Source organism: Stenella coeruleoalba (genome assembly GCF_951394435.1).
Source record: "Stenella coeruleoalba genome assembly, chromosome: 3".
Taxonomy (NCBI): Eukaryota; Metazoa; Chordata; class Mammalia; order Artiodactyla; family Delphinidae; genus Stenella; species Stenella coeruleoalba.
In genome coordinates, this window is record NC_137148.1 from 143039190 (window position 1) to 143061595 (window position 22406).

At 39.2% G+C, this 22406-nt stretch overlaps 1 protein-coding gene across 50 annotated transcripts in view; it reads left to right on the plus strand.

The window, feature by feature from the left end:
• Positions 1-22406, plus strand: part of LOC307184329 (teneurin-2-like) — a 2867364-nt gene that overhangs the window by 2778976 nt on the left and 65982 nt on the right. For all 50 annotated transcript variants that reach the window (XM_079917763.1, XM_079917760.1, XM_079917746.1 and 47 more), the window contains one exon: positions 11839-12137. In XM_079917763.1, coding sequence (XP_079773889.1) covers positions 11912-12137 — 226 coding nt within the window. In that variant the 5' untranslated portion in view covers positions 11839-11911. The remainder of the gene's footprint in view (positions 1-11838; positions 12138-22406) is intronic.

Sequence of the window (22406 nt, forward strand, 5' to 3'; positions counted from 1 at the left end):
AACAGCACAGGGGAACAGAAAGCAAATTGCCTTTGACCTCCTATTTACTAGTGCATTAAATTACGAGGGCACTATCTTCCACTTTTGTAGATTTGTAAACCAGATTTTCCCTGGTCCACTCAGAGGTCACAGGAATAGTCTGTCTCGAGATATTTTGGAGTGTATCTATGTTCAGACTTGTCCTTAAATGTTCCTAAGAGGAGAGACTGGAAATCTTCCAGGACACAGTCTGGTTTTCACACTGTGTCTTTTAAAGCCCTATCTGGGGGTAGGGAAGGCTGAGTGAGTGAGACTGGGACTCCCTCCTCCTCTCTCTTTTATGTGTGGGTCCTGTATTGCATTTCATTTGGTGCTTTAAAGGTTTTAAAATAAACCGCTTTCACAGAGGAGTTCTAGTACACAGGAAAGGAATCTGTGAATGCACTGTTTTTAGGTTGACTTAGCTAGCGTTTCTGCTTTTGGTAATAGGCAAAATTTGCAGAGGAATTAAGGATAAAGGGACCATGCATTATCCATTACATCTTTTTAAACATAGAAACATGACACCTGCATTATTTAAGAAACAAGTAGGCAATCCAATTAACATGTTATCAGGAGGAAGAAAGATATTTTACAGAAGCTTTCAGATTGAGCTTTTAAAAATATATATTTTTAAATGAAAAATGTGCTCATATAATGAAACTTTTTATTGGATTTCTGAAATATCTGTGACACCAGCTCAAATTAGGAAACAAGAGTATTGGATTCCCATGCACTAATTCTTTTCCCACACCTTTGTGGGTAAACTTCTTTCATGATTCATCATAATTTGAAACGGGGGAAAAAATGTGGGCACGTTGATGTGTATTCAGAATTGACAGAGTCCCAAATCAGATGGACATTTGGCTTTCCTGGTACCACGCCCCTCAGAGGTCTGCAGTCAGTTTATAAGATACAGATATTCAAGCACAGTGAAACAATGCCCAGGGTGTGATCAAAGGCCAATAATGAGGGTGAGGCACGTTTAAACAACCGCCTGCAAGATTCGTTGTCACAGGGAAACTGTAGCTCTCCATTAGACACACCTAAAATCCACCTATGCATCATTCATGCACATATTTACATACACACACACACACACACACACACACACACACACATCTCAGATGGGCTGTCAGTGATTAACAAATCAACCCCCTAAAGTAGTCGGATAATCTGAAAAGTTAATAGTGAACAGTGTTACAGCTCATAGGATTAGTTAATTAGACAAAGGCTTGCAGGCAAGATCTCTGTAGTCTCTTCTGCTAAAGTGATGGAACCCACTTAGGCAACTGATGAAAAAAGCAGTGTGAACACTCTTCAAGGGAGGGAATGAGGAATGTAACAGAATAAAACCTCAGCATAGCAGTAACGAGCTGGCAGGAGCATTGCCATCCAGTGATGGCCGTTTTTCAGTGCCGGAAAAGGCAGAGGCTTGGGGAAAAGATTTATAATTTTGGTTACCATCTTTCCTCCTGCTTCAAGGAAATTTTAATTACTTTTTAAAATCAGCCTCTAAACTTGCATTTCCCCACATGAATTGTTGACCTTCACGGTCAAGGACAACTAGGCAGAGTGCTTGTCCATAGGAGGTAATACATGCATTTTATTAGGTAAAGGATGGATATTTAGCCATATTCAAATTAAGATTAATATCTTATTATTTTAGAATTGCCTTAAGGAGAAAAGTATGTTGGCAGATGCTGCTTCTTATCTTGTAACTGGCTCTTTGTGATCCTTTCCAGGGGCCACAAAATTGTTTCTTTTTCCTTTGTACCAAAATTCACAAATATAGTGACCTATATTGGCCAAGCAGGGGTTTCAAATAAGTGAAGCAGACTGTCTGTAAAATCAAAAGGAGAGGTAAGATACTACTACTACTACTACTACTACTACTACTACTACTAATGATAATAATAATAATTCGGAGCATAGTACCCAGTTGTTTTTCTTAACAAGACATTTATTTATTTATTTATTTAGTCACACTGTGCAGTATGTGGGACCTTAGTTCCCCAACCAGGGATTGAACCTGTGTGCCCTGCATTGGGAGCATGGAGCCTTAACCACTGGGCTGCCAGGGAAGTCCCTGTAACTCAGTTTAAAATTGACCTCCCAAATTAGGCATTTGTTTTCATGATGGTTTGCTGGTTTGTCTGATTAGAATTTTTTCAATTAAGCTCTTATAACCATGTAACCATAAGCAGAATCATGTACTATTTCAGGAGGTAACATAGAGACATCTGTGGTACCTTTAGTCAACTTCCACCAGTAGCAACATCCTGCATAACTGTAGTCTGACATCGCAACCAGGATTTTGACATTGATACGGCCAAGATACAGAACATCGTCATCAGCATGGATTCCTCATGTTGACCTTTGACAGCGATACTCATTTTCCTCACACCTTCATCCTTTCCTTACTCCCTGGCAGCCATTAGTCTGTTCTCATTTCTATAATTTTGTCATTTCAAGAATAGTATATAAATGGAGCATACAGTAGATGACCTTTGGAATCGGCTGTTTTCACTTAGCCTTATTCTCTGGAGAGTCACCCTGATTTTACTTTATATCAGTAGTTCATTCCTTTTTATTACAGAGTAGTATTTCCTGTCAGGGGTGCACCAGCATTTTGTTTAACCAGTCACCCATTGAAGGACATCTGGGTTGTTTCCAGTTTGGGGCTCTTATGAATAAACGTTCTGCTATAAACATTTGTATGTAGGTTTTTGTGTGAACACAAGTTTTTATTTCTCTGGAATAAGTAAGTGCCCAGCAGGGCGAGTACTGGGTTGTATGGCAGTTCACATTTAGTGTTTTTAAAAACTGCTCAACTGTTTTCCAAAGTGGCTGTGTCATTTTAAATCTAGGCCAGCAGTGTGTGAGGGTTTTTCTATATTCTTGTCAGTATTTAGTGTTGTCACTATTTTTTTTTAAATTTTAGTCATTCTGTCATTCTTACAATTCTGTAATAATATCTCATTGTGATTTTAATTTGCATTTCTCTAATGGCTTATGATGTCAAACATCTTTTTATAATAAGTCTTAAAATGGGGTAGAATGATTTCTCCCACTTGCTTCTTACTTTTTAAAAATTGTTTCAGCTGTTTGAGTTCCTCCGCCTTTTCTATGTAAACTTTAGAATAATCTTGTCTGTGTCTATAAAAAGTTTTGCTGGAATTTGATACAAATTTCAATCTATATATCAATTTGGGGAAAATTAGTATTTTTACTATGATGATTCTTCTAATTTATAAACAAATTATAGCTCTTCATTCATTTAGATTTTTAATTTCTTTCATTAGTGTTGTATCATTTTCAGCTTACCATTTCTGTACACATTTTGTTAGATTTACATCTAAGTGTTTCTGGGTTTTTTTGAAAATTATAAATAGCATTGTACTTTGGATTCTGGCATCCATGTGTTCTTTGCTAGTATACTGAAATGCAGTTGATTTTTACATGTTTTATCTTGTATCCTATAATCTTACTGAACTCACTTATGTTAGTTCCGCAAGTTTTCTTAGGATTCTCTACATAGACCACCATGTCATTTATAAAGAGAGACAGTTGTATGTCTTCTTTCTGCTCTGTATGCATTTTGTTTGCCTTTCTTGTGTTATTGTGCGGACTAGAATTTCTAACACTGTGTTGAGTAATGTGATGGGAGCAGACGTCCATGCCTCATTCCCATCCTTAGGGAAAAGTGTTTAGTCTGTCACCATTAAGTATAATGTTAGCTGTAGGGGTTTTTTGTTTGTTTTTTTTGATACTCTTTACCAAGTTGAGGAAGTTCCCTCTACTATTTTAGAGTTTTTATCATGAGTAGATGTAGATTTTTGCCAGATGCTTTTTGTACATTTATTGATTTTTCTTCTTTAGCTTGTTAATATGGTGGATTACATTGATTGGTTTTAAAATACTGAGCCATCCTTGCAAACCCAGAAAAAACCCTATGTGGTCAAGATGTATAATTATTTTTTATATATTGTTGACTTATACTTGCTAATATGAGAATTTATGCATCTATATTCATGGAAAATATTGGTCTTTAGTTTGTTTTTTGGTACTGTCTTTGTCTGGTTATGGTATCAGTGTAAGTAACTTCATAAAATGAATTATAAAGTGCTTCCTCTTCTTCTGTTTTCTGGGAGAGATTTTATAGAATTGGTGCTAATTCTTCTTTAAACATTTGATGGAATTCTCCAGTGAAATCATCTGGGTCTGAGATTTTGTGTGTGTGAGAGCTTTTTTTTTTTACATCTTTATTGGAGTATAATTGCTTTACCATGGTGTGTTAGTCTCTGCTTTATAACAAAGTGAATCAGTTGTACATATACATATGTTCCCATATCTCTTCCCTCTTGCGTCTCCCTCCCACCCTCCCTATCCCACCCTTCTAGGTGGTCACAAAGCACCAAGCTGATCTCCCTGTGCTATGCGGCAGCTTCCCACTAGCTATCTATTTTACGTTTGGTAGCGTATATATGTCTATGCCACTCTCTCACTTTGTCCCAGCTTACCCTTCCCCCTCCCCATATCCTCAAGTCCATTCTCTACTAGGTCTGTGTCTTTATTCCTGTCTTACCCCTAGGTTCTTCATGACATTTTTTTTTTCTTAAATTCCATATATATGTGTTAGCATACGGTATTTGTTTTACTCTTTCTGACTTACTTCACTCTGTATGACAGACTCTAGGTCCATCCACCTCATTATAAATAGCTCAATTTCATTTCTTTTTATGGCTGAGTAATATTTCATTGTATATATGTGCCACATCTTCTTTATCCATTCATCTGTTGATGGACACTTAGGTTGTTTACATCTCCTGGCTATTGTAAATAGAGCTGCAATGAACATTTTGGTACATGACTCTTTTTGAATTACGGTTTTCTCAGGGTATATGCCCAGTAGTGGGATTGCTGGGTCGTATGGTAGTTCTAATTTTAGTTTTTTAAGGAATCTCCATACTGTTCTCCATAGTGGCTGTACCAATTCACATTCCCACCAGCAGTGCAAGAGTGTTCCCTTTTCTCCACACCCTCTCCAGCATTTATTGTTTGTAGATTTTTTGATGATGGCCATTCTGACTGGTGTGAGATGATATCTCATTGTAGTTTTGATTTGCATTTCTCTAATGATTAATGATGTTAAGCATTTTTTCATGTGTTTGTTGGCAGTCTGTATAGTGTGTGAGCTTTAAAATCACAAATTAAATTTTCTTGTTAGTCACAAGGTGAGTCAAATGATCTATTTCGTATTAGGTGACTTGTGATATTCTTAGGATTTTGAGTTGTTGCTCCATTTCATCTTTGTTGTCAAATTTACTTTTGTAGATTTCTTTGAATTATTCTCTAAGAATCTTGTTTATGCCATCAAGGTCTCTAGTGATATCTCATGTGTCTTCCTTTTTACTTTGTCACTCTTGCCAGAAGTTTGTCAATTTTATTGATTTTTTTTCAAAGAAACAACCTGTTTCATTGCCTTTCTATATTGTTTTTATGTGTACAGTTTTATTTAATGTGGTTCTTTATTATTCCCTTCCTTCTTTTTACTTTGAGGTTTTTTTTTTCTTTTTCCTTCTTTTTCTAGAATCTAGAAGTTGGATTATTGGTTTGAGACTTTTCTTATTTTCCAGTGAATGTGTTTAGCTCTGTAAATTTCTCTGTCAACACTGCTTTAGCAGTTTCTCACAAATTTTGATATGTTATATATCCATTTTCCTTTACTTTAATATATATTTTGATCTTGCATGAGACTACTTCTTTTACCCATGAATTATTTAGAAAAAGTGCTGTTTAGTTTTCAAATGTTTATAGAGATTTCCTTCTCAACTTTCTGTTACTGATTCAGTTTGATTCCATTGTGGTAAGAGAACATACTCTGTATGAATTCAGTTCTTCCAAAACTTTTGAGGTTTGTTTTATGATCCAGGCTATGTCCTGTCTTGATATAGAATTTAAAAAGGATATACAATTTTCTTAAAAATTTTAAAAATATACAATTTTAAAAATATACAAAAATATACAATATACAATCTTAAAAATATACAATTTTCTGTTGTTGGGAGGAATATTCTGTAAGTATTGAGTAGGTCTTGTTGGTTGATGGTGTTTTGATTCTGTACCCGTCTTGATTTTCTGTCTAGTTGTTTTATCAGTTGTTGAAACTCCAGCATTGAAATCTCCAACTGTAATTATGGATTATTTATTTTTCCTTTCAATTCTGTTATTTTTGGCTTAATATATTTTGCAGCTTTTTTTTTTTTTTTTTGGTACATACATATTTAGAATTGCTACTTCTTTTTGGAGGATTGGTCCTTTCATCATCATATAATGCTCCTCTCTGTCTCTGATAATTTTCTTTCCTATGAAGTTCACTTTATCTAATATTCATATAGTCACTCCTGCTTTCTTTTTATCAATGTTTGCATTATATATCTTTTTCCTTTGTTTTACTCTCAACATGTCTACATTGTTATATTTAAAGTTACTTCCTTGTTGACAGAATAGAGTTGGGTCATATTTTTAAATTCACTCTGAAGATCTCTATTTTTTAATTCATGTATTTAGACCGCTTCCATTTAACGTAATTATTGCTATTTTAGGTCCTAAGTCTGACATTTTACACTTTGTTTTCTATTTGTTCTCTTGTTCTCTCTAGTTTTCATTTCTTTCTTTTTCTTCCTTCTTTCCTGGTGGTTATTGAACATTTTTTGAACTCCATTTTGATTTATCTATAGTGTTTTTGAGTGCATCTCTTTGTATAGCTTTTTTAGTTGTTACATTATGCCTACATATCTTATCACAGTTTACTGATTTCACCATTTTACCAGTTAGAGTAAATTGTGGAAACCCTACCTCCCTTTATATCTTTTTACCCTCCTCATTTATAATATTTCTTAAATGTGCCCTCTACATATATTTAGAACCTCATCAGACAGTGTTATAATTTTTACTTCAGCCATTAAAAATAATTTGGAAAACTCAAAAGGAGAATGTCTGTTGTCTTTACTAATATTTTTGCTAGCCACGTATTTTCTTTTTTTCTTATTTCTTCTTTCACTATTTCCAAGATTTATTACTTTATTGTTTTCTTTCTGTTTTAGAGAACTACCTCTTTAGCAATTTATTTAGAATAAGTCTGCTGGTCATAATTTCTCTTAGTTTTCCTCCATCTGAGAATGTCATGTTTTCTCCTTCATTCTAGAAGCATATTTTCACTGGATCTAGTTTTCTGTGTTGAAACTTCCTTTCTCTCAGCATTTGAAAAATGTTGTGCCATTTCTTTCTGGCCTCCATGGTATGATGAGAAATCTCCTTTCATTCAGATTGCTTTCCCCTATAGGTAAGGTGTCATTCTTCTTTCACGGCTTTCAAGATTTTCTTTGTCTTAAGTTTTCAGAAGTTTAACTGTGATATATCTTAAAATGGATGCATTTGGAGTTATTCTGTTTGGGGTTTGTTCAGCATCTTGAATGCGTAGCTTTATGTGTTGGGCAAATTTGGATGCATCCAGTTGCTATTTTAGCACTTTCTCAGCCCCTCTTTCATCTTCTTTTCCTCTGGGACTCTGACAGCATAAACATTAAGTCTTTTGCTATCATTCCACATCCTTGAGGCTCTGTTCATTTTTTCTTCTTTAGTCTATTTGTTAATCTACTGTATAGAGTGGGTAATTTCCATTGTTCAGTGTTCAAGTTCCCTCATCATTTTTTCTGTCTCTTCATTCTTCTCTTGAACCCATCTATTAAGGTTTTTTATTTTAGTTATGTTAATTTTCACTTCTAAAATTTCCATTGGAGTCTTCTTTATATCTTCTGTTTGTTTGCTAAGATTTTGTTTTTTTAATGAGACTTTCTATTTTCCATTTTTTAAAAGTGTGTCCATAATTGCTATTGAGGCATTTAATGATGGCTATTTTAAAATCTGTGTCAAATAGTTCTAACATCTTTGTCCTCTCAGTGTTGGCATCTATTGATTAAACTCTTTTCATTCAGTTTGAAACCTTTCTAGTGCTTGGAGTGACAGGTTTTTGTTTTTTTCTGAAGTTTGGACATTTGGGGTATTATGAGAATCTATGACTTATTTTAAACCTTCTATTATAGTTGGTTTCCCCTGACACTGCTGTGTTAGATGAAGGATTCCACCTCATTATTGCTAGTTTGGCATAAAAGTTCAGGTTCCCTACTCAGTCTTTGCCAAAACCCAAGGGCAGATAGTTCCTCATTAGGAGCTGGGAGAGGGGAGGAGTTGGGAGTTCTGGTTCCCCACTAGACCTCCACTGATACCTCCCTCAATGGTAGGGATAGGAGTGCCTCATTACTCCTCCCCGCATGATGTCTACTGATACCAACAGCCACCAACCATGGGCAGAAGGACTCATTTCCACTGGGTGATAATGAAAGTCCTGAGTCTCCACTAGTCCTCCTCCTATACCACCCCAGCAGAGGAGAGAGGCACCTTATTACCACCCAGTGGGAGTGGAAGGCCAGGCTCTCTCTGAGGAAAGGATGGGCTCATGACTTCCTGAAAAGCATGAATGTCTAGCTTCCTTCTTAGTCTTCTCTGAAACCACTGTTTGGGGTTGGGATGCCTTGTCGCTTCCTCAGCAGCATGGAAATCTAGGCTCCGCACTTGGCTTTTGCTGGTGAAAGTAGGAGTAGGGCTACTGAATTTTCTATGTTGTTTGGCTGGAGTGAGATGGTTAGTATCTAAATGTTTCCTCTCTTGTTAGGCTGCCCCTTTCATAGTCCTTTGGCTAGAGGAAGCAAACTTTCGTTGGAACTTTTGTTGTCGGGGTCTATTGCTGTGTCTGGGTTGCCAGTGTCTCTAGCTCCAAGTCTGAGATATATAGGGCCAAAAGAAATATCAGAAACTCACCACAGTATTGTTCCTTGAGTCCTGAGGGCACTAGTTAGTCGACCTCTTACTCCCACCTTTCAGATTCTTCTTATGGTTGTTTCATATATATTATACAGGGTCTTTAGCTGTACCTCATGGGAGAAATAGGTAAAAGTACATTTATTCCATCTTTTTGGAAGTGGGCATTTCTAGACTGCCCGATTTTTCATGATACGCTCAAGACCCAGATTTTAATATAAATTCTTCTGTTTTGTCTTTTTTTATATTGGAAATTAATAGTTAAATAGTAGGCAAAGTGCAAAATGTCTACAGTCCGACTGTCTGTGCACTCTGCTCGGTTTCCTAAGAAATTAGCTTTCCTGGCTAAGATTTGTCATTTTCTTACCTCATTTTATATAAATGTCTATCATTTATCTGGAGGTGACATTACTGACAAACTGAACTATCAAGGGCATAGCTAAGAAAGAGGAGTTTAGTGGGAAAAGATCACTAGGCAACCAAATTAGAAGTCAAAATATCCAGACACTAAATTTCTTGTACTTTATAAATAGGTAATAAGCCTTTAGGCTCCCTCTTAGAGCATGATTTAAAAAAAATATGTGTAAAATAAAATCACATACATACACATGTAGAAAGTCAGCGCACTTTCCAAAGCATGATGCAAATTAGAGGAGATAGGATTTCATGAGTTAGGAACACTGCAAACATTAAAAAGAAAAAACTCAAAGTGCAGCAGAAGAGAAGAAAATGATAAAATCCATTAAAAACAGCCAAATCCCCTAAAAAACACTTGTGGCTCCTCATTATTGGCGCACACATTCTTACACATCCTCGGTAGGTGCTAAAGGTCTTCCTTTATCTGTGTGTTGTTCGGGTATTGATATCTATCATTAGAAGTTTGAGTTTCAGGGACTCATGTGATCATCTCTACCCTCTGCCTTATGCAAATTTGCAACTACTTACCTAAGACAAAAAATTGTTTTTAATCATTCAGAGGAGAAAAAAAAAAACACTTCTTATAGAGTCCCTACCATGTTGTTAGGCAGCATATTGAGAGCTTTACCACAGTATCTACTTTAATTTTTATAAACACTCTATGCAATAAATACTATTATTTTCCACTTTCACTGTTTGAGAAATGGAGTTTGAAGGCCAGGAGTAATTTTACAAGGGCTCTGACTTCTCAGTGGCCATGATGGGATTGGCATCCAACAAAACTCCAGTAGCCATGCTCTTAACCAGCCTGTAATATGGATTCTAAAATGTTGAGATCACACATTGGGAATTAAGGGAGAGGTTTTTGGACATCTAGAAATTGCTTTAATGTTAAGACACTTGAATTCACTCTGCAGCAGCAAAAACTTCCACGCTGACATTGACTGTGTCCTCTGGGGTCTTGACTGGTGACTCTCAAAGATGCTTCTCTGCTTCCTAAGTCAGGAACTGTAGGCTCCAAGAAACTGAGAATTAAACTTTTTATAAGTGACTGTGGCAACAGCACAACTGTGCTTGTTGTTTACAACAGGTATACCCTCTTTTTCATTGCCAATTGTCAAACAAAGGTGTTCACAATTACAGGCAGTTTGATACTCTATATTAGGGAGGGTTCATGAGATCCAGAAGGACCTCTTGGTATGAAAGGACAAGGAAGGGATAACTTGGCTTCCACTGTCTTGGTGCAGATGCCATCCACATTGCTGTGCATCCAAGCTAGTCCTTTGGTATACACAGGCATCCCACTACAGCGTGGTAAATAACCAAAGAAGAGCAGAGGGGTTCCAAACTACAGATCTGCTCCCCAAGTATTTCCTGACATATTGAGGAGGCAGTGAGCAACGGTAGCCTAGAGAAAAATCATTACACTGGCTCTGGGTTGTATTTGCCATTTTAATGAAAATTTGTATTTTCCTCTTCTGTCTAGGCCCTTCCCTATGGTCCAGGCTATTTTGCATGGCCAATGAAATCACTAAGAGCCTATCACTTGGAACTTAGTGGCATCTAAGTGTTTTGGTCTTGTTTGCTAGGTAGAAGGCTAGTGTTTTCTGAATGATGTTTGTGTATATTTCCAGGCCCGGGGTGTTAAGCAGCAGGCTGTGGGGCTCCCTGGTTGCCAGGTCATATGTTGGAAAGGCTTCTTTGCATCAGCTTACCTACTGTGTTCAGTGCTCTTCCCCGTTTTTCTTTGCCACAGTGGATCTCCCAGCCATGAAAAGGACAGTATGGGTAGGCTTAGGTTGATGGTCACAGGGTTGTGCCAGTTAGACCTCTGTGAGCAAGGTGATGTCCTGTAGGTAGGTGACTAGGGGAAAGAAGAGACCAGGTGTGTCCAAGATACAGATTTGCGAAGAAGAGAAAACAGATGAGGAGTTTCCTGAAGGCTCATTAAAGAAATCAGAGGAAGATTGCATGTCAAGAATGCCTTACATTATTATTCTCCAGACGCAGCCAGGCAAATTTTATGTTAGTCGAATGTGACCTGGTACCATTACTAAAGCATCACCAGCATATATTTACGCCTCATACGCCTTTCTTTTATTTTTATTTATTTAATTTTGGTATTTGTTTTTCCCCAGTCCTTCGATAGCAAAAACAGAGTGTAATTAAAGTGGAATAAAATCAGATTTGCTTTGAACCACTTTGCAGTAAGATCTTGCATTAGAGTGACAGACTTATCATGCCATCTTTGCACATATAGAAAATCAAAAGATGAGTTATTTTGCTATTACTTTTTTCCCCAAATCTATTCAATTAAACAGCAAGAGAATTAATTTACTGTGTCGAGTTCTTCTATTAAGGCTGATTGTTTAAGTATACATTAAGCGTTTGCAGAAGAAATGATGCAGCGCTGACCAAATTTGCCTTCTTGTGTTTTTATCTGAGTCAGGGCGTGAGTCAGAACTGAAAGCAACATTTCTTAGGATCACAATCTGGGTTTTTCTCCTGTGATGTTTTTAGGTGGCCAAGTGACAAGTGCCCAAACTCAGGCCTGACTTTTCGGAAAGCATCGGCCTTCTGCCGGACCTGGATAATGGATGTCAAGGATCGGCGACACCGCTCTCTGACCAGGGGGCGGTGTGGCAAAGAGTGTCGCTACACGAGTTCTTCCCTAGACAGCGAAGACTGTCGCGTGCCCACACAGAAGTCCTACAGCTCCAGCGAGACTCTGAAGGCCTATGACCACGATAGCAGGATGCACTATGGAAACCGAGTCACAGACCTCGTTCACCGGGAGTCAGATGAGTTCCCAAGACAAGGTATGTAGAGCTGACCGCACTGATGGTCCGAGCTGTCTTACATGCTTGCACTGTTGCACGTCGATGAGAGAGGTTGGTAGAAATGGGGAGCAAAGCAGGCCGGCATCAACTCCCCATTAAAGTTTAGTTTAAGAGAACAATCTTCTCATTAACCCATATCAAACTCCTGTGGGGATTATACAAGGGCCTCTTTTGTTCTAGACACTCAATTCTTTGACAATTTGGTAGTTGCTTTTGGAGACCTACCAGGGTAGGTTTTGACAGATGTGACAGGCAGCAGACCCTTGACCCCATGAGGGTTATTCCTGAAACCATCACGGATTCTGACCTTGAGGAACATGGAATTATCTGTGATTTTTTAAACTATTTTCCTTGAAACCAGCACACAAGCCTCCCAGAGTTCAAATTTCTCCTGCTTCTCACTTTGGGCTTCTTGGTTATATTCTCTTTGAACAAATGCTATAATGATAAAAACATATTTGAACCACACCCCTGATACAATAATGTTTAATTTCTCTCTTCCCCCCCCCCCCCAAAAAAATGTGATGTTAATTCTGAGTTACACATTTTTTTGTTTGTTTTGGAGCACAGGTGAATTCCAATTTCAGTTCCACTGATATAATTCCCATGTACTTTCACACAAACTTAATTTTCATATAGTATTTTGATTTCTTTGGGGAGGAGAATGTTTTCGCTCCAAGCACTAACGGTTGGCATTCTCTTCATAGTCACTGTCCGTGGAGAATTTTGTTATCACTTGTCATGGGTTGCTATAAATGTATGGACAGGTAGACTCAAGCACAAACAGTCCTGAGAAGCAGTGTGTCTGAGTTGACTCACGGGCTCCACGTGTTGTGCTTTGTGTACCAGCCTTGCCGTGTATGTGATTTACATAAAGACTTAGCAAAATTACAAGTGTATGCACAAAAATACAGTGAATGCACCAGGAAGGGTCGCTCTGCCTGTGCCAAGGGTCAACGGCCTGCCTGCTGGGTTACTGCATCATGTGTTTATAACACCGATTCTGTAGTTCTTGTTCTATGTCCCTGTCAGTAAATGTTGCGACTAACTTAATTCCTCATGAGATGCCTTAGCTTGCGTCTTAGTCCTTTCAGGCTGCTGTAACAAAATACCGTGAACCAGTGGCTTATGAACAACAGAAATTTATTTTGCACAGTTCTGGAAGCAGGGAGGTCCAAGGTCAAGGGACTGGCAGATTTGGGGTCTGGTGAGAGGTCTTTCCCTGGCCCACGGACAGCCATCTTTTCCTGTATCCTCATATAGCTGAAGAAGGCAAGAGAGCTCTCTGGGGCCTCGGGGCCTCTTTTAAAAAAAGGGCACTGAACCCATTCATGAGGGCTCCACCCTTGTAACTTACTTACCTCCCCAAAGTCCCACCTCCAAATACCACTGTGGTTTTCGTTTCATGTAAAAAATTTTGGAGTGTCACAAACATTTACTCTATAGCAGCTTGGAATTCCATTCCCAGTGTCTTAGCTTCCTTAAGTTACTTTACTTATCTATTAGAAAACACCACTTATATGTAATATATATGTATATATCCTATAATCCAGCGGTTGTTCTAAAAATAACATGTTCTCAAATTCTCCTTGTTTAGCCTAGGTTCAACTTTTATATTTAATAGAATATTCAACAAAATCAGTGGAGAAGCAGCTAAAATTGTTTTTCCACTGCCATTGTAGACCCTTGCAGAATACACTTTTTATTTAATCTTCACTCTTATTTTCTGAGTTGCCTTCATGTAAATGAAACATTTTGCAAACAGGGGGAGGGTTCCTTGAAAATTGTTCTGTATCAAATGTGTTTGATCTGTGAGTACCGTCAACAAATGTTTTACTTTGTTAAATTCTCACCCAACCCCAAAGTGCATGTAGTGGGAATTGGAGAAAAAAAAAAAAAAAAATATATATATATATATATATGAGGAAGTACAGCTTAATTAAGGGAGGGCTTAAATATCCACTATGAAAAATGAGGACACCTACCTGTTATTTCCAAGAGCATCTCTAATACAAGACTCAAATATTTTGAAAGGTGATGCACGTTCAACACGGTTGAAAGCCTTTCATTTTCTGCTGTACTTTTGGTTTTATTTACGATACTACTGCATACGTTTTTGTTTCTTGTGATTCTGGGCTGAAATGTGGCCTCTCCTTCCTAAGTCTCACTAAAGGTGCATCCTGGCTTCTGGATCATTGTGCACTGAGCTGTAGATCCCAGATTATTGTTGAAATGTGGATTTGCCTATCACCTTTTCCCTTATTAATATTTACATAAAATGAAACCAAGTGCTTGGGATTTTATTTTCATATATACCTTTATTCTTCCTGTTTAATCTTGTTCCTCTCCATTGATAATAATGGAAGTCGCTTGGCCATATCAAACTGCTAGCTTTGCAATTAACAATTCACACATGCCTTGTGTTGTTATTGAGCCCATATTTGTTTGTGTAATGTGTTTGCATGAATTAAAAACTGTGCAGGCCAAAAGTAGAAATGAAAAGGCATTGGAAGTATTTGCATATGCAAGTGCAATTCCTTCTGAAGACATCTATGAATTTATGCATGAAAATGTAGTCAGTCTGAGTGGATCTACTTTGATGGGTTCTAAAATTGAACTCTGCAGGAAGTAAATAAGCACATATTTAAGGAGAGGAGGAACAGGAGATGCAATCTGGCAAGCAGCACTTTTTTTTTTTCTTGTCTTTTCTTTTTTTTTTTTTTTTTTTTTGCGGTACGCGGGCCTCTCACTGTTGTGGCCTCTCCTGTTGCGGAGCACAGGCTCCGGATGCGCAGGCTCAGCGGCCACGGCTCACAGGCCCAGCCACTCCGCAGCACGTGGGATCTTCCCAGACCGGGGCACGAACCCGTGTCCCCTGCATCGCCAGGCGGACTCTCAACCACTGTGCCACCAGGGACGCCCGGCAAGCAGCACTTTTAAAGTGAAACCTAGCCACTCCAGAGAGGATTAAAACAAATTTTACACTCAGTAATAACAGTACTTTTTAAAAACTGTCATGCATTTCCCATTTTATTTTCTTATTCATGAAATCAAAGAGGAGGATCACCTCGGCACTTATTAGCCTAGAGGTACATTAGCAAGGATCAGAGCGGGATCATCTCCTACGGTATTCTTATTTAAAACCCAAGGCACTGATCATAAAACAAACGCGCTTCTCACATACAAGCAAGTTTGGCACACACAGTTGGATGACTCTCCAGATGCTCAGAGGGGAAAAGACTTGCCAGCTAGCAGAAGTGATTTGGGGCCCGGGTCAGACCTTGTCCTGTTTCCCCAACTGGCTGGCAGCAAGTATCAAATGTGAGAACCTGCCAGGTCCCAGCAGGAGAGATGAGCCACATGTTCCCCTGAGAAGCTTATGGAAACTCCTGTCAAAGTAAAACTTCTTTGCTTGCTTTCAACACAGAATCCTCCTCTGCCTCCTTCTGTTGTGGGTCTCTTCTCCTACGAAGAGACAATGCAAATTACCTGTCTGGCCTCTCTGTGCTGGATCCTCCTGGTGTGAAGGGAGAAAATTATTGACCTTAGGTCTGTGGCCGCTGGAGTCATTAGTAATTAGTAAATGACTAATCCTGCACTAAATAGCATCCTAGTGGTCTGAGAGTTAATGTGCCTGACAAAAGTGACCAGTGGTCTGATCCCTGGGCAGACCCAGTCGCAGCCTAATCTTTGAAATAGATGCCACTTTGAATAACGTAGGTCAGCCAAGTTCCCAGGCAGGTTGTATCAGCTTGTTCTTTTGGACCCTGAAGTTAGGGTGTAGAACAGTGTGATATACAAGACATCCTCCCGTGGCTTAGGAGCCTAAAGTTAGCTTTGAACTCTGCTTTTGCATATTTATGTACCTGTGACTCTGGTCTAATTCTGTGCTTCACCAGGATTACTGTCCATTCTTCAGATGTATTAAACAACAACAATCATAATAACAAAAGAATAATGGCTAACAATTATGGAGACTTTCTTCATGTCAGGTGCCTGTCGAAGCATTTTACTTGTAGTAATTCAGTCAATGTTCAGAGCAATGTTGTACGGTAGGTACTATTATTAATCCCTTTTTTTATGGATTAGGAAACCTAGGCATGGGGAGATTAAATACGTCATCCAAGGTCACCAACATAGGAAGAACTGGAGACAGGTTTCACATCCAGGGAGCTGGACTCAAGAGCTGTGTTTTAAACCGTTATGTTTGAGCACTTCTCAAATAAATAAGTAAACCAATGAGAACAAGCCATTCAGCTTCAGTCAAAGGCCATGAAATTCAATGGAGAAACCTTTTAGGTATCAACACCTATAAGCCTTTCTCAGTATAGGAAGTATAATCCCTAATGTTGATGGAACATAGAATGAGCACCACCAGCCTCAGTGCTGATCTAGATTCCTGTTCTCGCCCATTCCCCTCCATGTGCACAACTATCCCAAACTCCCCGGAAGCCTACCTTCCTACAGTGCTTCTCCACCACCCACCCCTGTAGGAGAAAGCTCCCAGTGTCAGTATGTGCGCCAGGCTGTGAACACTGATTCTCTTCCCTCCCCTAGGTCATTGCTTTTTGCACCACCTCTCATCCCGGAGCACTAACCAAGAAAGGGGTCACTCTCTAAATGCTATTGCTTAGGTAAGCAGAACGGACTGGTTTCTGGGCTATAGCCAAGGCTCAGTGGGCCAGAGAGTTCCGCCAGGCTTCTCACCCCTCTAACAGCCCTTCTTTCCAGTTAGTGGTGCAAGTCCCTTGAGAGGGGGCCAAGATTGAATTCTGTCTCTGTACCTCAGGCTGTCTGTCTGGGTCAAGGTTGAAGAAAGAACTAGAGGAAGACTGGGTTTTTGAAAGGATGCTTGCATCTCTTCTCTCCATCAGATCTAGCACAGAAACAACTTTCACTAACCCCTTGATACCCTTTAAAAATACATCAACACACACACGTACACATTTGAGGCTAGGTTTGATTTTGGCATTTCATAAACTAATTTCCACTCTTGTGATCTTTAAAATAATTTGGGCAATACGTTTTTGCTCTGTGTAATTTGGCATAGCATAAATTAAACATGTGCTAATGAGCTGAAAACTCATGAACTACCAGTAAACTCAAGTGTTACCTGTATCGATTCAATTAATGTATGTTTTAATTGTTGAAGTACATTGGAAACTTGTGAGCATTTCTGTTTATACCATTGTGTTAAAATAGTTATTTTTCCACTGTACCCAAAGCAACAGTTAGGTTCTATTTTGAAAACCCCAGCCTTTCAATTTATCTGCCACAATAAACCATTATGTTTTAGGGAAATTCAGGAGTTTGGTTGGTCAGTATTTGGAAGGCTGACCAGTACCTTGAGAAGATTGCTTTCCATTTATTCTTCCACCCCTAGGCAAGACTTCTTTTCATACCTCAACTGAGAATAGCGTTTTACTTCTTAGTCTTTGGTTGTGTTGTTGCTTTTAAAAAAAAAACCTTTAGAAAAAGAAGGGCTCTACAACATTTCAATGTAAGATGATCTGTCATCTTCTTGCTGGCTAACTTGAATGCTTGTTGCTTCATCTGAAAGGCATATGGGAGAGCAGTTAACAGTGCAGACCCAGAGTTAAACTGTGTCTGTGTCCCAGTATTGCTGTGTTTGATCAGTATGACCTTGATCACATTCTAGAGCACAGACTAGACTAAGTCTTATTTTCTGTTCTTGTAAATGTTTCCATCAATAGGATTGTTGGGATCCTTTCTTACGATTATGCATGTACGCTATGGATGTTGTCTTTCTTTTAATAAAGTGCTGAATACATGCTAGCAGTTATGATTACTACTGTTTTACTACTATTGTCAGCAAGAGTGGTGATCATCTTCCCTCCAACCCTTACAATATTGTGTGTGACAGAAATCTCCCTTCTTCCCACGTCCACACCTTCGATTTGTTTCCTGTGACTTGCAAAACTTCTGACATCTTCAAAGCCAGAATTTCTCTTCCAGTTGTTGATAGCGTGTGTTTGACTCCCTACGCACCGTACCTTTTGCTCCCAAAGATGAACATAACTCACAGGTTATTTCCCTATTTTTAGAAAGGAATGAAAAATACCATGTAGCAACTGTCAGCTGATGCCAACACACTGTAAGAGTTGCTAGTCCGACAATTTTACAAGTAAAAAAAAGAAAAAGATTGGAAAAATGCTCTAAGGTAGTGTCACTGGATACAATTTTTTTTTAAGATTTTTGTTTTATAGCATATAAATGGCATGTAAATCTTAGGAATGGGTTTAAATTACAAGAAGATTTTATGAATATAAACTCTGGATGAAAATTATTTAATTCTCATCACTCTACATGTAATAATTTAGAGTCCTTTTCACTTAGAGAGTTGAACTTGTCTGGATTTTCATTGTTGTATTCACTGCCCTTCTAGCATTACAGTCTTCATGTTTCCCAGTTGTTATTCTTTCGGTAATTATCTACTGTCAATTTCGCATTCAACTTTGGATCTAAGTTTCTTTGAATTGTCTTCCTTTTCCTGTTCTTTTTCCGCGGTAATTCTCCATTTCACCTGAGACCTTCCCTCTTTCTTCTCATGGCACTTCCTTTAGAACAGTCTCGTTTGTACAATATGAATGTTCACTGCTTATGCTTCTCAAGACTCTTTGAGTTACAAGTAGGATAGTATCTCAACTGAAATTAGCTTATGAAAAAATCTGTTGCTTTGTCTATGTCATTGGAGAATCTAGCAATACATCTGGCCTCACACTGAAGTCTGTTTTCTCATTCTCTTTACTTGGCTTTACTTTGGAGAGAGATCTGTTGGAAGTTGTCTGTTGATAACCCCACTCTCATGTCTCTTCCCTGAGTAGCATCATTGGAAACAGTCTTCTGCAGTCATCAGCAGAACATTCCTGAGGAAGATTCAGATGGGCCTGGCATGGGACACATGCTCATTCCTCTGTCACTCTGACTTCAGTTGGCCATGTCTTGGGCTTAGGCTATACCTAGAGGTAGCTTATAGTGAGTACTTTCTAAGGCTGATGGAATAAATGCCATATAGGATATAAAAATAAATGTTCTGATATCAGACATAGGTAAAGAATATTGACCGGCCTGATAATACATGCCTCCAATACTAGTGGCACTCAAGTCTGAAACAAGTGCAGTCTTTCCAAGCTCCCATATCTGCGTCCCCAACTGCCCTTGGAATATTTTTCATAGAAAATCCAGTAGAAAACTTAATTTTATTTTCCTCAAAATCTGTTTTCATTTTTCCCCCCATTTTGGGGGATGGTATCATAACTCCTGCCTTTAAGGTAGAATCTTCTAAGACTGTCTTTTTTTTTCCTGGCTTCTTTATATCGATGTTCACTACGTCATGACCATTATCTTTCTTAATTTATTTTATTTCCAAGTTTCTCATCCCATGGGAAGCTTCCAACATTTCAATATTGTCCCACTGCTTGACCATTTAAATTGCCTTTTTGCATCAGTCTTTCCCCTGGCATGCCTTTTTGTATCATGGATAGTCTTTGAGTTTCTAAAGCACTGCCTTATTTTTTTAATTTATTTTTGAATTTTTAAATTTTATTCTATTTATTTTTTTTTATACAGCAGGTTCTTATTAGTCATCCATTTTATACACATCAGTGTATACATGTCAATCCCAATTGCCCAATTCATCCCACCACCACCACCCCCGCCGCTTTCCCCCCTTGGTTGTCCATACATGTGTTCTCTACATCTGAAGCACTGCCGTATTTTTAAGGGGTGCCCGCGAGGCAATCGTGTTAAGTTATGGGACACAGCAGTGAATAAGGCAAACATGGTCACTAACCTCACAAAACTCAGCAATCCTAAAGAGGAAAGAAATAATAGACGTAGAACTAGATATGGTCTGATAAACAGCGCAAAAGGGAAAATACTGGATGGCTTTGGAGAGGTATCTAACCCAGAATTGTGCATCAGGGGTCTCAGAAATTGTGACATCCTTTCATACCCTTGAAGGATGAGGAAGAGGTGGGTGATCAAAGAGGCAAGAAAGAGCATTCAGGCAAAAGATAGAACATATGCAAAGATCTGGATGGGACAAAGATGAGTTGTTCCAAGGATCTAAAAGAAGTTCAGGTTAGCTGAATGTGGTGTGGGGACAGAGGAGATGGAGTGGGAGAGAGAAACTGGCTCCTGAAGGCATTTCAGAGAAACGATGCTTGCTCCAGTTGATGGAGTATGTTACAGGGAGACAAGATGGTCGGTGAAGTGGGGTAGGAGGCTGTGTTTTATTTAGGCAAGGGAGCCTAGTAGCCTGAACTGGGATAGTCGAGATGACTTGAGAGATGTTGTTGGGGAACAAAGACTGTTGACTTTTTAGGACCCTATAAAAGCGGAGGCAGGCAGAATGTTCTGGATCTCTTGGGCATTGACCATTCTCTTCTCCTGCAGAGAGAATACTGCCTTCCTGATGCCAAAATTACTTAAAGAGCCAGAGAAGGTCACTGCTTGTAAATAATCTCTTAAACGGAAATGCCTAAGATTGTTAGTTCAAGTTCCCCTGGAATGGCAACACAAGCCAGAGTATAGAAACGTGGTATTATAAGAATTTGGATGTTTTTCTCGCTCTTATTAGCCTGCCTATGCAAAGAGTAGTACCAGCAACAGAGTACCTCGTATGGATCCAGGGCAAGGAAAATATAGGGAAAGGATTATGTTTCATCTACTGCCCTGTGTGACCACAGTACATTGCTTGTTTTCTCTTATTGGCTAAATAAATCAGGACCTCATACCAGATGTGTGTGTGTGTGCCTGAGTGGGTATTTTATTCCTGCCAGTTGGTAACTTGACTAGCAAAGCAGAGGATGCTGAGAATATGAAATCAATACTTTCCTGGCAACTGAGGGGGCAAGCAAGGTGAGGGAGGGAAGAGGAGTCCAGGACATTGCCGAAGTTTCTGGTTATGGCAACTGACTAAATGTTCCTGCTCATCACCGGGGCTTGAAACAGAGGAGGGGCTGGTTCGTGGGTTAAGATAGGATGTGTAACTGTGGACCTTTCGAGTTTGAAGTGCCCTTAGGCCATGCACGTGTAGATGTCTAATAGGCAGTTAAATGTACAGCTCTGAAATTCTGCTGAGATGCTTGAGCTGGATAGAGATTTAGGAGTTGACAGCTAATAATTTTATGGGACTTGGTGTGATCAGCCAGGAAAGAATATACAAGGAGCATAGATAAAGGGGTTCATGTGAGAACACAGGCAATCAATGGACAGGAAGAGGCCAAAGATCCTGCAGAGAGAGTAGAAAAAAACTTACTTTCCTTTCGATGCTCTACTTAGTCTAAATTTGACTTAGCATTCATTCCAGGTAAAAATGAATAAAACAGCACCTGTCTTATTTCCCACTCCACTACCAAGAGTTGACTTCCTTTTCATCCCCTAAATCAGAGGTCACGACGTCAAGGCGCACAGGCCATGCTTGGCCCCTAGGTGGCCTACAGGTTGCGTTAGACGTTTAGAATGGCATGTGCACAGCCAATCCATTCACGTTCCCGTTCGCTGCAGGGGCCCCATCACTGCTTTTTATCTTAGCACCCGTCCTCCTCTTCAGTCACTTATGTTGCATGCCAGGGCCCTCTAGGCTGTTGCCGTTGCGAAAGAGCATGAACCTTCCCGTGTCCACACTCCTTCCTTGTAGAGTATCTACCTGCCTATTCCAGATCTGTTAGTCCCACAAGGCTTAACCTCCGGATCACCTCTGTGGAGAGAGCTCAGCCCTCGGAATCCTGCTGGCCCTTCCTGTTACTGTTGGCATTAGCTCTTTATGAGTGACTCAGCCTCCCCAGCATGTGGATGCTAGGACTCCTGTGAATAGGAGATCAACAAAGTGCTTTGCAGCTTTCTGTTCTGACTGGTGGAGGCTGCAACAAGAGAATTTATTTTTATCAGTGGCTTGTTTCCTGTTCTAATGAGAAGAATTTAAAGCTCCATGACTCAGAAGAGGAATCCACTTAGAAATCTGGGTTGTGTTTCTGTCCAGCAGGACAGTATCAAATCTCACATTGTGAAATGCCAACCTGCAAGAGTTTTCTGCAACACACTTGGATGCACATATATTGAGTTTCACTACCATTTGCTTTTTCAGAGTGTTGGCGATCCAGTGATGCTATTGGCTTTTCTAGGCTGGTGCTACATACTACAGTCCTGTCTCTGCAGGGACCTACTATGTCATACGTGTAGGGAGCCTTTGGTGCAATGCGATTGGTGACAGGATATAATTCC